Source organism: Canis lupus, chromosome 9 (genome assembly GCF_011100685.1).
Source record: "Canis lupus familiaris isolate Mischka breed German Shepherd chromosome 9, alternate assembly UU_Cfam_GSD_1.0, whole genome shotgun sequence".
Taxonomy (NCBI): domain Eukaryota; kingdom Metazoa; phylum Chordata; class Mammalia; order Carnivora; family Canidae; genus Canis; species Canis lupus.
Window position 1 is genome coordinate 33,508,292 of NC_049230.1, and position 17,765 is coordinate 33,526,056.

The following is a 17,765-nucleotide window of genomic DNA, read 5'->3' on the forward strand; positions in this document are numbered from 1 at the left end:
GATTAAGATTGTCAAGGAGCTATTTTCTAAAAAGAACAAAAAATAGGTGATTCTACAGGGGGACATTTTCAAATGAGCAAAGACAGACAATTCCAATGTTTTGTAAAATGAAATCTCCAATAGCATAAGGAAGGACATTTGCAAAGCATAACACTGATACCAAAACCTGCCTGAAACAAAAGTAAAAAAGGAAATGAGATATCAGTTTTAGTAGTCAATGTAAAAAAAATCTTAAGTAAAATATTTGTATATTGAGTACAACAGTTCATTCATTCATTCATTCAATGTAAAAAAATCTTAAGTAAAATATTTGTATATTGAGTACAACAGTTCATTCATTCATTCAGTTCATTTATGAACAAACAAAAATTATAGGAAGTCTATTAGCATATTTTATATATTAATAGGTCAAAAGAAAAACACCAGAATCTCAAAAGATGCCCAAAGAAGCATCTGATAAAATTCAATTATCCATTCCTAACTTTATTTAAGAAATTTTTTTTTAAAGATTTCATCTATCTATTAGAGAGAGAGCACGCACAAGCAGAGGGAGTGACAGGCAGAGGGGAGAGGGAGAAGCAGGCTCCCTTCTGAGATGTAGGGCTCAATTCTAGGACCCTGAGATCATGATCTGAGCTTAAGGTAGACGCTTAACTGACTGAGCCACCCAGGCACCCCTCCATTCATAATTTAAAAATAAACTTAATAAAGTAGAACTGTATGATACATCATGGACTTTGTAGGACAAAATTTGGCTCAGACCAAAATCTAGCATTTACGCATAATATATACTTAAGAATTTTTTTTGGTTACAAGTGACCACGAACACAACTCAAACTGCTTCAGCAAAACAGAATAGATTGGCTACGCTTCAACATATGAGCTACACAGCTAGATTCAAGGCTTCATATGATTCTTCCCAACCTGGCATTTCTCCAAATCTCAGCTGTATTCTTCTTCTTTTCTTTTCTCTTTTTTCTTTCCTTCTTTCCTTCCTTCCTTCCCTCCCTCCTTCCTTCCTCCTTTCCTTTTTTTTCCCTTTCCTTTCCTTTTTTCTTTTTCTTTCTCTTCTTTCTTTCATAGGCTCCACATCCAATATGGGGCTTGGACCCATGATGCTCTACCAACTGAGCCAGCCAGGCACCCCACTTTAATTTTTATTTTATTCTCAGGCTCCATGTGGTGGCAAGATGATTGCTAGAAGCACAAGGTCTTTCATCTGCCCAGGTTCATTCAAATCAAGCAGGAAAGTAGCAGTAACTTTACTCAGTTGCTCTTACATAAATTACAGGATTCACTCTAACCAGCCCAACTTGGGTTATTTCCAATTCCTGAGCCAATCACTATGGCCAGAAGAATGTGTATCTAATCAGCTGGAAATGAATGTTTCTCTACTCTCAGTTCATGTGCATCTAGGGGTGAAACCTGGATGCAAATGAACTAAGAGCAGAGAAGGAAATGTCTCTGGGAGAAAGAGGAATGTTTGTGAAGTAGCCAATAACACAGTAAAACAAAGTTCTGACTCAAAATAGGAAATAAAGTAAAATAACTGAAATAAATTTTTTAAGAAATATGAAGATCTTGGGGCACCTGGCTGACTCAGTTGTAGGAGCCTGTAACTCTTTATCTCTGGGTTGTGATTTAGAGCCAGCCCCACATTGGGAGTAGAGATTACTTAAAAAAAAGAAAAGATTGTAGATCCCATATTAAAACCTTGTTGAGTAACATAAAGAGGATTTCAATTAATGAAACAATACAGCCAAAAAAAAAAAAAAACAAAAAAACAATACAGCCTATTCCCGGATAAGACTTGCTATGCAAAAGACATCAATTTTTTTTGCAAATTACCCTATAAATTCAGGGTGACCCCAAACGCAGTGGCAACAGATTTCTCCCCTCAAACTTGGCAAAATAATTAGAAAATTCATTGAGAATAATAAACATGTCAAACTACCAAATGACATCTTTTAAAAGTTATATTAGGTAGGATAACTAATCCTCCTGATACAAAAACATGTTATAAAGTTATAGTAATTCTAAAATAATGGCACCACTGTAGAAATAGATGGAGAGATCAGTAAAGCAGAATAGACATTCAAAAAACATAATTTTTTAGTAACTTAATATAACCTTGCATATTCATTTATTTAATAAACATCTAATGAGTCCCTGTTATCTGCTAGGTACTGTACTATGACTAATCAAGTACAAATAAGACACAATCTGCATCTGCAGTATTATTTGGGAAATGTAGATCATGGATGTCAGAGTCAGATAGACCTGTGATAGAAAATGGTTTTACTTGTTTGTGTAATGTTCCAGAAACAGAGGATATAACCAACACTTAAGAATATTGTTACAAAATGTAGCAAGAGCTATAGTAAATGGTGTAATGGGAACATCAGGGAAGAAGGAACTGGGAGAGGATAGGAACAGATCTACTGGTTTACTAATTAGAGGAAGCTGGTATTGCCCACCTCCCCTAAACAATGTAATCTAACCAGTGCTGCCCAATAGCATGATGATGGAAATGTTTTTTAATTGCATTGTCCAGTGTAGTAGCCAGTGGCTAAATGTACTTACTGGGCATTTGAAATATAGCCAATGTGACCCAAAAACTGACTTTTAGTTAAATGGCCATATTTAATTAGTAAGCAGCCTTACTGGATGGTGCAAATCTATATAATAAGAATAATATACAAGCCAAAGAATGATATAATGGTTTCTATTATTTGGGAACCTGGGAACTATCCTGATAGTATGTTATTTGTTTCATCCCACTCCATGTTTCCAAATTCACTTACTGTTTTGCAATCCACTGTTGTGAGTCAAACTCACACCTATGCTGCTGCAAAGACCAGATGTGTTGGAGTGATACAAATAGGTAATTGCTGGCAGAAAGAGATAGTCTCTGGCAACTGGTACTTAAAAAAAAAAATTGGAGTTTGTCAAAACACTGGCTAGTCTATCAGCTTCAGTTCCTCTCTAAGCCATACAGCCATATCAGGCTGTACTTGTTCTCTGAATTTCCTTTCTCTTTCAAACATACCCTTATTTTCAGTTATATAAAAACATCAAGGGGCGACATAGTCAAAAAACATTGTTTACCACCCTGTACTATGTTAATGAGGGGGAAAAAGGCAATGCAAATCTTGAGATAAGCTTTCTGAATATAGTCATTGTTGAAAGGATTTTGAATAAGAAAAACAGGTAAATGTACTTGCAGATTAAAGTAAGGCAGGGAAAGGAATAGAAAAATGGAGCCTGAGTTCCTAGGCCATGCTAGAACACAGTCTCTCTCCTGTGGGATCTGTGTTCTAGATCAGAGGAGTCACGTGCAACCATTGCCCATCTGGTACACATTTTCTCAGGCTGTCAAGCTATATCTGATTTAGTAAAGTAAAAAATAATTTTTGGAGAATTCTAAATGTTTTTACCTAAGATGTAGGAATCTCTAAAATACTGGCTTGAGGAAACTTAATTTCCCCTTAGTTATTTAATAACTGCAGCATGAATAGAGGACAACTGGAGCTGGGATGATGTGAGATACAATCTCTTCAGTACTATTCTATATTGCCTAAAATGTTTACACATCTATCTGTCCATTGAGGGATGCAAATCAGCCTCCAAAGTGAGGTTATCTACTCCACTTGACAGGTCAAGTAATAGACTTAACAGTCTAGTGTGAAGAATCCTCAGGTTGCTATCTCTGCTATGGGTTATATACACGGAGTTTAAAAACTTTTTTCCTTATAGACTTTTTTTAAAGAATTTATTTATTTATTCATGAGACACACAGAGAGAGATTGAGGCAGAGACACAGGCAGAGGGAGAAGCAGGCTCCATGCAGGGAATCTGATGTGGGACTCCATCCTGGGAGTCCAGGATCAGGCTCTGGGCGGAAGGCAGGCGCTAAACCGCTGAATCACTCGGGGATCCCCCTCCTTATAGACTTTTAAAACTTCTACCTCATTTAATTTTTTAGCTAAACTATTTAAGCTATTGCCAAAAACTTTAATTAAAAAATTCATCAGATAAGAAAAATGTGTAATTTAGTTCCAAATTATGATCAGTTATAGGAGAGAAGTTAAGGAACTGGAGGGAGGTAAAAGGAAGAGGTCAGGAAAAAAAGACAAAGACAAATAAATGGTAATCAAAGTAAACTCTCATTCCTGTGGTTGGTAAATAGATGATGTTTTCATGGGCATTTCATATTCCAATCAGCTGGATAACTACTGTTCATATTTCAGTCATTCTTCTAAGCATGGGGAGCTTGGCTCTCCAGATAATAACTGTGGCAACCAACCAAAAGGGAACGAACCAGTGCTCTGAACTTGATAGCAGTGGCCAGAGCACTTTGAGGGTTGGAAGAAATCCAGTCTAGGAATAGATCCAATCTTGATCAGAGGTTTTCTCATAAGAATTTCATAGTGGCAGCTGCTGGCTGATGATTTTCTACTAGATTGGTTGTCATTTTTTCTCTTCAGAAGCAACATTTCATTTTTCTTGAGGAATTTCTTCTATTAAGGAAGAGCCTGACGAAGGTGACCTACTTCTGTCTTTACCAAGTGGGCAAGTGAAAAGCAGCTTTACAAGGCTCTTCATTGGGAGTGTCTGTGTTTCTTTCAGAGATTGAGACAATGAAATTGGCCCGTTCGGTCTTCAGCAAACTACACGAGATTTGCTGCAGCTGGGTGAAAGACTTCCCTCTCCGCAGGAGACCCCAGCTTTATTATGAGACATCAATCCATGCCATCAAAAACATGCGCAGGAAAATGGAAGACAAACATGTCTGCATTCCTGACTTTAATATGCTCTTCAATCTTGAGGTAAAGGGCCCTTCTCAACAATCAATGAAATTTTAAAAACAAAACAAACACCTTCATGGTCCTATTTTTCTAAAAGGAGAACTGCTAATATACTGATAGTATCTCTGATGGGTCGGAGTAGGATGAAAGGCAGAATGGCACAAATTTGCTTGTATTAGACAGCAGAAACAAAACTGTTTTATGTTATTTTGGTTTATTTTTAAGTAAGCTTTATGTTCAATGTGGGGCTTGAACTCATACCCCAAAATGAAGAGTCACATGCTCTACCAACTGAGCCAGCGAGGCACCCAATTTTATATTATTTGAATAGGTAATGCATTCACATGGTTCAGAATTCAAAAACAAAAATCTCTCTCTTGTCTCTCAGATGCTCAATTCCCCTCCATGAAGGCAAGGGAAGTTACCAATTTTTTGGTGGGATAAACTTCCAGAGCTATTCTATAAACATACAAATGTGAAAGAAAACTGCCATATCTCAATAAAGCTGTTTAAAAGGAAACTACAGTAAAATCAGATGATGTTTATTAAGTTCCCACATTACTATGTTGATGAAGCAACATAAAAGGGTGAATTTGAAACCGAGACTGTTTTCTGATTTCCTGTGATTTCCTTTTCTAAATCTTGGTTTCTGAGATGGGAAAGTAGATGGGAATTACATTTCATGAATCTCTGTGACTGACAAATTGGATCATATGAGCTTTGTCAGCTTAATAACCATTTTCTTGTTATCTTCCTCTTCTTTTCCTATTAAATATGTTAGTGCCAATAGAGGTAAGTTTCCTCTGCCTGTCACTTGCCTCTTTTCTTCACTCAAGTTCGTAACTTAAAAATTACCATGTAGTAATTTATACAAAGCACAATATTTCCTTTATTTAGCCGCTAAATTTAAATTTTAGCTGACTGTCAAGGTCTGATGAGCAGTGATAGTAGGTTGGTAATTGGTGCTTATGTTACAAAGATAGATCAGCTTTGTTTCCAGATATCTTTAGAATATTTGAATATCCTTGTTTCCAAATGTTACCATGCCCATGCAAATGTAACCTTAAATATTTACTTTTTAAAAAGATTTTATTTATTTATTCATGAGACACCCAGAGAGAGAGGCAGAGACACAGGCAGAGAGAGAAGCAGGCTCCCTGTGGGGAACCTGATGCAGGACTAGATCCGAGGACCCTGGGATCACGCCCTGAGCTGAAGGCAGACACCCAACCACTGAGCCACCCAGGGGTTCCTTAAATATTAACTTTAATGTGATAAATGATCCTTCTATCATTACACCCACTTGAAGATTATACCCAGGTCTGACGGCATTGTTGCTATTTGTTGACCTGGTTGGTTTTCAATTTTGCCTCAAAATCAGCCCAAAAGCCTACCTCAGAAAGGAACACTTTGCTATAGAGAAATGTTTTTTTTTTTTTTTAATAAAGATTTTATTTATTCATGAGAGACACAGAGAGAGAGGGGCAGAGACCAGGCAGAGAGAGCAGCAGGCTCCATGCAGGGAGCTGATGTGGGACTTGATCCCAGGACTCCAGGACCACGTCCTGGGCCAAAGGCAGATGCTCAACCGCTGAGCCATCCAGGGACCCCCTAGAGAAATGTTTTTGAAGGCAGTTTGGCAACACATGCTTAGAACCTTGTATATTTTCACTATCTTTGATCTGGTAATTTCACTTTTAATTTTATAAGGACACAAATACAGGAAATTCTTACATTAATGTTTTGTTTGACATAAATGTCTTACACATAACATTTTCAGTAATAAACTAGAAATGATCAAGGTCATATATAGGGAGTAACTATGATATGCTCATGAGATGTATAGCACATATCCATTTCAAGTGTCTTTCATTAATACTTAATGACAGGGGAAATACTAATCTTATTGTCATATGATAAATGACAAAAAGCAGGATATAAAATTTTATGTATAGTATCCTAATTGTATCCAAAAAATTTATATAGAAGAAAGACTGGTTATCTGTGAATGGTGGGATAATATAGATTTCTTTCTTTATACTTCTTTATTAGTCCAAATAAATACTACATCATCTTTATAACAGGGAAAAAATATTTTTTGAAAAATAGTTTTTAAATTTAAAATGGTATACTAATTTTAAGAGATCCAGTTGGGTCTCTTCTATTTCTTTAGATGCTATATTGTTTAAGAATCTCCTGCCAATCTCACATTGTTTAAAGATATACTCTAATGGCCTCAAAAAGGCTATTGTCCCCTCCCTCTTTGTGATGATGATCCCACATCAGCTCACTCATCATTTAACGACTGCTTGGATATGCTATTTCTTCAATTTTACTCTTATCTTCCCAACTGAGTTGTTTAAAAATGAGTACTGCTTTAGTATGGGTAGAAAGTCTATAGTCTGGACATTTTTTTTCAAGATAGTTCTGTTTAATCAGTTAATTTTCAGTGGCATTATAGATGGTATTATTAAATTAACTAGTTGTAATGTCTGTATTAGGTATTGATTTCATAATATTTGTGTGTTTTTACTCTATGGACATTTAAGTTTGGTACTTTTGTAAATGTAGTATGCCCTTTAAAAATAATTTTCTTCTTTCTTTTAAACATTTTATTTGAGAGAGAGAGGAATAGAGGAAGAAGGACAAGCAGACACTGTGCGGAGTGCAGAGCCTAACACAGAACTCAATCTCAAGACCCTGAGATCATGACCTGAGCTGAATCAATAGTCAGACACTTAACCAACTGAGCCACCCAGGTTCCCCTAAAAAGAATTTTTTCAAAACACCTGTGATATACCTGTGGTTTTAATAGTTCTTCCAAATCCCCATGAAATAGCAACTCATCTCTACCTAACAGATGAGAAAATAAGCACGAGAAAATGATATGATTTACTTTGTATGTTAGATTTCCTTTAAATGAAGGGGGTTGGACTCATCTGAGTTCCTAGAGCCTAAAAGATTAAGTCAAAGCTTGCACATGAAAATGATTATTACTGTCTAAGCGGAGCCAAAGAGGACTCAAGTGAGAGTTCAGTCAGTTCAGCTCTCTACTAAGAGAGCTAGATCTGAGATGTAAACACTGGAGTTGAAGATAAAGAAGCAAACTACTTATTGGCTTAAATGTAGTATTATGATTATAGGTTTCCTTTGTTAAGAAAAAGCATTGGTTTAGATGAAGTTCCTCTGGCAGTTGCCTTAGTGCCTCAAGCAGTGGATGGGCCAGGAAGGGTGAAGCTAAATCTTGGTTAGGGGACAAGGCAAAAATGGTTACAGGGCATTTGGACATCTGATGTGGTTTAAGTCTGGCTAACCAGTCTTAGAGACTCTTGTTATTTATGGGAAGTATTCAATAGGACTATGATTTATGAAGATGTTGTAGTTTATTTTTTTAATATTTTACTTATTCGAGAGAGAGAGAGAGAGAGAGAGAGAGAGAGAGAGGTAGAGACACACCCAGAAGGAGAAGCAGGCTCCATGCAGGGAGCCTGATGTGGGACTCAAACCTGGGACTCCAGGATCACACCCTGGGCCGAAGGCAGGCGTCAAACCGCTGAGCCACCCAGGGATCCCCTGATATTATAGAAGTATATGTATGCTTTCATTATCTCTGTATTTTAAACAACCTAATTGGCCTTGTGCTTGCTGAAAGCCAATTATTTCCTATTGTTCTCAATTTCCAATTATATTAGGATACTTTCATTTTGAAAAAAAAAAAAAAAAAAAAAACTCAATCCAGAACAGCTTTTGCTCAGTTCCTCTTTATACTTTCTCTTTCCTCCTCCTTCCCACAACTTGTAACAGCAGTTTTGAAGCAACTGCATGTGGGCGGTTTCCATGGTATAAGACAACAACTTTCACTGAGAGGGCATTTCAGCCTGAGCTTATTGGCCAGCATGTGTTCCAGCGTTCTGTGTGTAAATACAGATGCCCTAATAGTGCAGGTATTTTAGCAGTCGATCAGGCATATCAAAAAGAGAAACATTTAGTCTTACTGTCTAGGTGACAAATGCTGCAGAGGAGAATGGGTTTGTTGATTTGAGTCATGCTGTACCTAACTTCCCTGTGTCTGTTCTTCTACTGACAGGACCAAGAAGAACAAGCTTACTTTGCAGTGTTTGATGGCCATGGGGGAGTGGATGCTGCTATTTATGCCTCCATTCACCTGCATGTTAATTTAGTACGCCAGGAGATGTTCCCCCATGATCCTGCTGAGGCTCTGTGCCGAGCTTTTCGGGTCACTGATGAACGGTTTGTGCAGAAAGCAGCCAGGGAGGTATGCCATTTTCTCTTAATTCCAGCCTTGAATGCACTAGCTGAGCTCAACTAGGCCTGCAGTTCAAGGGCTATTTTGGGTTTTTTCTTTTGGGGCAGGCATTAAAGTTCTTTCCACCTGTATTTTTGACCCACATTATTGGATTCTGCTGTAGTTCTAATTCTCTCATCGGGGTTGTAATAGGGTGATATGATGTACTATAGAGAAACTCCTAAGCTATAATTTTCTAGAAAGCTGGATTTAGCAGGTGAGTTTCATCTGTTATTTACCAGTGCCTGTCAGCTTCACACTAGGACCAAGCAGACTTTTGCTGACAAGATCTGGATACCGTAATTAAAACAATGGACGAAAAAGGAAACAGAAGCTGGATTACTCCCATACATTTGGTTCTAAATGGGTTGGCAGTGCTTTACTGTGTAATGCTTGAGGGAAAATTTACTTGGAGAGAGCAAATCCTTAGATGATTCTTGAACGGATTTTCTCTTACAGGAAAAAAAATCAGAGCTCATGTCCTAATTTCTTAAGGTTAAACAGACCTAAGGTTTTTCCTCCAAATGAATGATAGGGGCTCTATATTAAGATCTAAAAGTTAAAATTAAAAAATAAATGTAAAAATTTTAATCTAATTATCATTCTGGGTATTGGTATATGAATACAGTACTCTATATTCATTTCTAACTGGGGGCCAACAGTAAGATAATAGTTTTTAATTTTTAAAAGTAATTACAGAATTACTATACATATAAAAAATAAGACTCCTGCCCTATGAATGAAACATTAACTGTTTTTAGAAAAGGACTTGGAAAGAGTAGGGTCATCATTTACTCCATTTCTTTGATCTCACTGTTACGCTACACATCAATAGTGGTATTTGGATCAATGAAACAATAATTCAGAACTATTTGGTATTAAACAAGGAAAACGTTCTGTATTTCCCAACCTATACCCCAAGTTTAGATTACTATGTGAATCCAACAACAGTGACCACTAGGGTCTACATATAGAGGTGGGGCTAGAAAACAAAATACAGTTGTCAACATCAGAACATCCCAGAGTCTCAAAGGCTGGCACTGCTCAGGTCTGCCTACCTTGGAGCTACTGGCTGTCATCACCTTGGCTGAGGACAAGACCTGGCCCCTGAGAGGTGATCTGTAATTGCCAAGGTGAAACTAAGAGAATCACTTTGTTCTCTTTTTCTGTTCTGTCCTTTTTCCTCTGTGTCCTCAAAATTGTTTTTTTTTTCCTTCTGACCCTGTTCACCTCATTTGCTTTGCCAGTGATCCTAGTGTCTCTCAGTCTTGCCAGTAGTTCTTTTGAATAATTTAGGTTTGTCTCAGCAGTTACTTTTCTCCTTCTCCTGCTTCCTTCCATGTGCTGCTAACTGCTGGAAAGAAAGTAGCTATTCCTGTTGCTGAAGCAGCCCTACCTCCTGTTCTCTCCAGGGCATATGCACTGAAGTGTCTTTATCATGTGTTCCAGGGGGCTGAGTCTTTGAACATTCTGTGTGGGAAGACATTTTATTGGTGGGTGAGGATTTGTAACAAACTTTCCCTATATAGGGAAAATGAGAAGTTGTTTTTCTCATTGGATACAAGGGGCCTTTTACCACCCTTGACGCATTGGTTCTAATTTAGGCCAAGTCCTTGGTAACAGAAAGTCATGCTTATTTAGTGGTGACTCATGTCAAATGGAGATGTCATTTTCATGTAGTAGTATCAGGAGCATTAAGTACAATGGTACTGAGCTATTGCAGTGAAATTTCAAGCTCTTCTTTATGCAGTGTTCCAAAAGCAGAGGCCCCTAAAATGATTGCAGGTTTGTTTGTTGTTTTTTTAAAGTATAAGCAACTTAGCATGCCAGGGAATATATGTTATCTCTTGGTTCCTATCTTAATATTTAGAGTATGGGAGCATTTGTACCAATCAGATACTTTGTTGGGACCCTCCCCCTGCACATACTGTATAGGTCAATAACAAAACAGAAACCAGCATATGGAAACCTTTAAGGGTTGCTGTAGTGGATTGAGCCCTGGACTGGGAGGAAGAAGAATTTCAGTTGTTTTGTGTACTAATGAGTTACCCACTCTTGAAAAGGTCACATAACCTGCCATAGTTTTCGTACCTGTACATAAAATGAAATGAAAAATCATCCTGCCTTGCATATCGTAGATAAAATCAATGTGTGCACATACATTCATGCCTATAAAAATGCACTGAGAAACAGGAATTGCTGTTTATTGTGAAATCAAGTTATTAATAGTCTAGCCCCCAACTAAAAGTTTGTGTTAACTATATAAATTGCTTCTCAATGAGAATCTGAAGTCTATTTATTTTTACTGACTCTAGTTTTATTTAAATTACTTTCAGAGTTTAAGATGTGGGACTACAGGAGTGGTGACTTTCATCAGAGGGAACATGCTTCATGTGGCCTGGGTTGGGGATTCCCAGGTCATGCTTGTGAGAAAAGGTCAAGCTGTTGAGCTAATGAAGCCGCACAAACCGGACAGGGAGGTAAGTGTGCTCTGTTCTGGGAGGGCACATGCCAGAGGCAGGTTTCTAGCTTAATTAAGATTTACTTGCTTATTATGACTACCACCATTATCGGAGCAACCATGCCCATCTTACATAGGAGTAATAAAGAGAACCTTTCCAGGAAGCTGATGAGTATTATATCTGTTGTTTACTGTTAAGGTAGATAAGTACATCCTGAATCCAATATTTGCTTCTTTCTATTGCATTGCTCTTTAGGATGAAAAGCAGCGAATTGAGGCTCTTGGAGGTTGTGTAGTCTGGTTTGGTGCCTGGAGGGTGAATGGAAGTCTGTCGGTCTCCAGAGCTATTGGTAGGAAAAACCGATTCCTTTTTGTTTCTCCAAACTGTCCTCTTCTAGCTCATTGTCTCATATTAATTCTGCTACAATAAGGGAACCTGAAACGGTGATTTATATTATCAGAGTGATTATTATTGTTTAAAGTAACAATTAGATAATGCCTTTTAATTAATTATCCTATTCATTTATATACTTAAATTCCATTACTGAAAGGGAACTATATTAAGAAATGTAGAACTTAGTATAGTTTTTTGTTTGTTTGTTTGTTTGTTTGTTTTTTTTGATGGAAGCCTTTGGTCTTTGGGACAGAAATCTGCTTAAAACTACAGTGATCCTCATTTCATTACAATTTGGGTCATATTTAGCTTAACTCAGTATCTCCAAGAGAATGGATGGCTTCCCTCCCTATATTTTTACCTTGCTTATATCTTATTTTCACTGAATTATAAAAGGACATAAACATTGTACTTTTTAGATGAAAACAATTTTTTTGTGTGTGGAATATAGTGATTTGCCAGATAACCCTAGGGCTTCAAAGAATCTGTCTCCCTGGGAACCTTAATTCTTCAAGAGAAGGAAAGTCACTGAAACGGTCTAAAACTTAGAGAGTAAACAGCTAAAACTGATTGGACAAAATGCAAGGATGTAAGTTCAAAGACAGTCCTGTTGCTATTTTTGTTTCATTTTGGCGCCTGGGTTTATTATATTTTAGGCTTCATGGTGTAGCTTTTTAAGAAGAATACATCAGTATCTGTGTGTCTTTATGGGTGATAGGCATGGATACTGCAGTTCTTCATTCCTGCCTCCTAAAGAAATTAAATGAGGTAGTTTAACATAGGGATAATATGGATAAATGGAATTCACATGTAATCCGCCAATTTTGCTTATCATTACCAAAACATTCCAGAACATTGACAAAATCTCAAAGGACTGATTCAGTTTCACCAGTGATATATGAGTTCCTCCCACTCTTTGGGAAGGTGCTGGCAAGCTGTGAAGTGGCCTAAATGTGAGCAGCAGAAGGCTGAGAGAGAAAGCAAAAGCTGAAAGATCCTGCAAGTACTTCTGAAAAAATGAGGGTTAGTTTTTATCTCAGATTGAGAGAGTTATTAGGAACTCTGAAATAAGACCCCAGAGGGGAAATTTCTCATTTCTGAAACACATCCCCATGTAGAATTATTTCTGACAATTCCCCTTGATCTTATGGTCTTTGTCAGAGTATTGAAAGGTATCTTTAATGCTTGTCATAGAACCAACTTTACTAGAGAATACCTGTCTTCTCTTGCTACTAAAAATATAATAGAAGGGGAAACTAAAAGCAAAGGAAGAATGTCCTTGAATAAGAGACGGTCTGAGAGAAGAAGGCAGACTCCATTAGAGGAAGTGACTTTTAAGTTAGATGTGGAGGACAGTGTGTAGGGAAGGAAATTCCAGGGGGAGGGGAGTAAGAAATACAGGAGCATCTGAAAGAGCCTGCCATGTTTTAGGAACAGCAGTATGTACAAGAGGCTAAGACAGAGGGTAGGAATGAGATAAAAATAAGTGTTGGTGCCAGATTGTGAAGGGGCGGGCGTATATGCCAGGCTAAGTAATCTAGACTCTTACCAGGTGAATAAGCAGAGAGGCCACATGATCAGGCTTATAAGGTATTTGTGATGACGGTATGGAAGACAGACTAGAGCGCCTAGATGAGATCATTCAGGGGCTGTTGGTTCAGTTTGTTACAGAGATGAGGGCAGCTCAAAAGGGGTAACAGGAGGTAGAAATTGGACATAAGTGACAGCTTGTGGGGGTGGAGGAAAGCTAACTTCCAGGTTTTTGACTTGTGTGACTGAGATGATAAAGCATTTGTAAAAGAAAAAAGAAAAAAACAAAGCAGCAGCAGTTTGTGGGGTGGGGAGGAGGGCAGATAATTAGTTCATTTTGGACATATTCTATATTCTAGATACCTATGTGATATTTTAGGAGAAAGAATTGATAGTCAGAAATGCAGATCTGGAGCTGAGTTCCAGATAGAGATGCAGGAACTCATCTCATTTTGGAAATAATATTAGCAATCTGTTAAGTAATATTTTTTATGTTAGTTGAAACTATAGGCATGGATGGCATTGCCTGCCCAGGAAGAACTGGTAGAGATGAGAGACCAAGGATAAAGACTTCTTACTTAAGGTAGACTAACACAATGAAGTCATGCTCTCTAGGCTTGTATCTTCACTCTGTCACTTTACAAACTGTGGGCCTTGGGAAGTTAACTTTTGTGTTTATTTATTCCTGGGTAAAAGTAGGAATAGTAACAGTAAATGGCTCACGGAGTTTTTGTATTAAATGATATAATAAATGCACCATACATAGAGCCCTGCCTGGCACAGTTTTAGCACCAAATGATTAGTGCTATTATTAAGGAGCTGCTGAAGAAAATCAAGAAGGGATCAGGGATATACAAGTGAGCTAGCTATGACAGATACTAGAAGGGGATTTCTAGGAATAAGTAGTCACAGGGTCAAGTGCTACAGAAGTCAAATGAGAATGTGGATTAAAAAAAACATGGGGCTCCTGGTTGGCTTAGTGGTTGAGTTATTGCCTTTGGCTCAGGTTGTGATCCTGGGGTCCTGGGATCGAGTCCCATTATCAGGCTCCCCATGGGGAGCCTACTTCTCCCTCTGCCTATGTCTTTGCCCCTCTCTCTGTCTCTCTCATGAATAAATAAAATCTTAAAAAAAAAACCAAACATGGAATTTTGAAAATAGGAACTAATTGCTACCATATGAGAGCAATGTTTTGGATTAGTAGATGGAAAAAAAACTAGAAAATCAGGTGAGGGGAAAATGAGCAATAACAAAAAGAACATGTGTAGATTTAGTTTCTTGGGCAATTTAGTGATAAAGGAAATAGTGTGGTGGCTTGAGGGAAAACTGATCTGGGAAAGAGTTGCTTTTATTGTTTTTGTTTTTAGGAAAAGGAGTTTAGATCAGAGTATGTTTGTAGGTTAAAAGATGAAAGCAAGTAGAAGAGAAATTGAAAATGAGAGTGAGAGAAGCCAGAGTCTTAAGAGAGTTAGATCCCAGAGCATAGGTTAGCTTTGAGAAGGAAGTGGAGCCCTCTTCTCCTGGCACAATGGTGTAGCTGGTGCAGTCGGTGAGTCTCTCTAGATTAAAACAAAAGGGCGGAGGGTAGGAATTGAGGGAATTCAGGCTTGATAAACTTAATTTTCTTTGAAGTAGGAAACTAGGCCATCTACCAAAAATCCAGTAGCTTAACTGGAAGAGAGAGGTGAAGAATGTGAGAATAAAATCAGGGGCTAAGCAGGGACAAGAAAAAGGACTCCTAAGCAGAGTTCAACTCTACTTAGAAAATAAGTGACACTTAAAGCTTTAAAAATGAAAAGCTTAAAAAAAAAAAAAAAAAAGAAAAAAAAGAAAAGCTTTTCAACTGTTTCTCTTCGTGAACCCTTCAGATTTATGATCCAGAGTTGACAGAGGCATGATATGTTTCTCCTAGCATATGGAGAGAGGAGGTTGAAGATAAAAGGATGTTGCCATTTCTACCATGAAATGGATAATAATCATGCCCTCCTACCAAATTTGGGGGCAAAATGTCATGAATTTGACATCCAACAGTAGAGCAGGTGAAAAGCCAGAATTTTGGCAGCATCTTCCCTGTGCAAATCTTTGTATGTTCTGTTCCAAACTAACAGTTGCAGTAGCCTTTTAATTGAAGCACTAAAACAAGATTTTTGGGAACAGTATGACTCAGATCACATTTATTTTTAGAGCTGGAATTCAGAAAATAATAATGATGATAATAATAATCAGGTGGAGTAGGGGACAGGGAAATTTAGTAAAGTGGATTGATTGGTGAAGAACACTAAATCCCATGATTGGAAGTTTTGATTAGCTCTCACAGGCTACAGGGAGACATCATATAGTATAAAAGTGAAATTGATGGAGTCAAAACCATGTTTGAGGGAAGATAGTTCTGGCAACTGTATGAAAAAGACTAGTTTCTTATCTAGTAGTATCTGTTGTTCAGGGTGCCCCAATCATTAAACCTGCTGGATAGGGAACGTGGCCCATACTGGTTCTAGCAGTTATCTCTAGGGTTCCTATTGAGCTTTCTGGGCCTATTTGAGGATTAAACAGGGATGTGAAATGTTGGAGAGAATCTTATTTGGATAGGAGAGAACCTAGAACAGATACCAGAAACAGTGATTATATGGCCAGATAACTTATATGTAATTATCTTCATTTTTTAGTTCCATAGAAAGGACAGTAACTGATGTGGGTGTGCAAGTAACAAATGCTAGGATCTGGATTCAGGTATCTGACTCCAGGGCTGGCATCCTTAACCACTAAGCTACATGCTGTTACTTTACAAATGACAAAACATTTTATACATTTTAACTACTGTTTCCAAAAAAAAAAAAAATAATAATAATAATAACTACTGTTTCCCAAGTATGAGATCCTAATCTAGGAATTATTGCTAAATACACTATTTTCTATGTAAAGAAGTAATAAACGAGTTGTACTAATAAACTATGGTGACTTAATAGGTTAAGTACCCTCTGGCAAGGCTCTCTACAAATACACAGAGGAAAACAATGAATGTAGAATGAATGGATCTGGAAGTGTTCTAGATCTGAAAGATCCAGAATGGACTGCATATGATTTCCTCGGTAGTCTGGTGATAGATACCCTGGAGACCTTGGGCCTACATTAGGCTAGGTTTCTGTCTCCACTCCCAAGCACCCCATATGTAAACAGTTGCCTCTGTGTCTTTGCTTATGCTATTCCTTCAACTGAGAGCCCTTCTCTACCTGGTGATAACTAACTTAACCTTCAAGGCCCAGCTCAAATGTCATTCTGTAAGTGGATGAAATAAACAGAAGAGGGATCCCTGGGTGGCGCAGCGGTTTGGCGCCTGCCTTTGGCCCAGGGCGCGATCCTGGAGACCCGGGATCGAATCCCACATCGGGCTCCCGGTGCATGGAGCCTGCTTCTCCCTCTGCCTGTGTCTCTGCCTCTCTCTCTCTCTGTGACTATCATTAAAAAAATAAAAAATAAAAATAAACAGAAGAGAAACAATGCCCCAGTAGGGCTTTGGGGGTTCTCACCATTGTTCGTAAGTGAAGAATGAACAACAGCAATAAAGACGGCGGGGGAAGCAGAGGTTGGATCAGAGACAAATGAAGAAGGCAAGAATATGGTAGTCCCTGAAGGTGAGAGAAATGTGGTCATACATTTTCCAGTTGTTCTCTAGAAGTTACAAGTAAAGCAGCATTAAAAAGTAGAAAGCAAACTGGACTGGGAACCAAGAGACTTACATTCTAGTTCTCGTTTGAATCTTGGGATGACTTTTGTTGGACTTGATTTTTTAAAATCCCTTGTAACTCAAACCTTTCTCTGTGCTAGCAGCATAAAGCTACTAATTTGAAAACAAGGACAGAAAAGTAAGTATTTAATGAAAAGAATGACCACAACTTGGGTTTTTTTTTTCAATGTGGACTTGTTCTCAAATCTCAATTAAATCAAACTTAACTACTAATAAAAAAGTATACCTGTTAATCAGACATTTCCCATATAACACTGAATTTTTCAATGCAGCAAAAAATTTAGATTCGACATTTGCTGCCATGCTTAGCTAAACCTAAATCATAGCTAGAGGCACAAGATTCAGAGTGTAAGCAATTACTTAGTTGAGAGTAAGGCGTGAGCAGCAGGTGAATAACAAAGAATTCAAGTATTTTACCTGACACTAGTTTATAAATTCTTTCGATAAATTCAGATCACAACCCAGTAAATTGTGATCAAAGCACTGGCCATAAACATTCTTTCGTGCAAGGTAAACCAAAA

The 17,765-nt window shown here is 37.8% G+C and overlaps 2 protein-coding genes across 8 annotated transcripts in view; one reads left to right on the top strand and one right to left on the bottom strand.

The window, feature by feature from the left end:
* Window positions 1–17,765, top strand: part of PPM1E (protein phosphatase, Mg2+/Mn2+ dependent 1E) — a 213,353-nt gene that overhangs the window by 190,394 nt on the left and 5,194 nt on the right. Inside the window, exons 3-6 of the mRNA XM_038547942.1 lie at window positions 4,630–4,829; window positions 8,896–9,084; window positions 11,451–11,594; window positions 11,832–11,925. Coding sequence (XP_038403870.1) covers window positions 4,630–4,829; window positions 8,896–9,084; window positions 11,451–11,594; window positions 11,832–11,925 — 627 coding nt within the window. The remainder of the gene's footprint in view (window positions 1–4,629; window positions 4,830–8,895; window positions 9,085–11,450; window positions 11,595–11,831; window positions 11,926–17,765) is intronic.
* The window catches only part of TRIM37 (tripartite motif containing 37), a 240,514-nt gene that overhangs the window by 94,188 nt on the left and 128,561 nt on the right, over window positions 1–17,765 (bottom strand). The window lies entirely within an intron of this gene.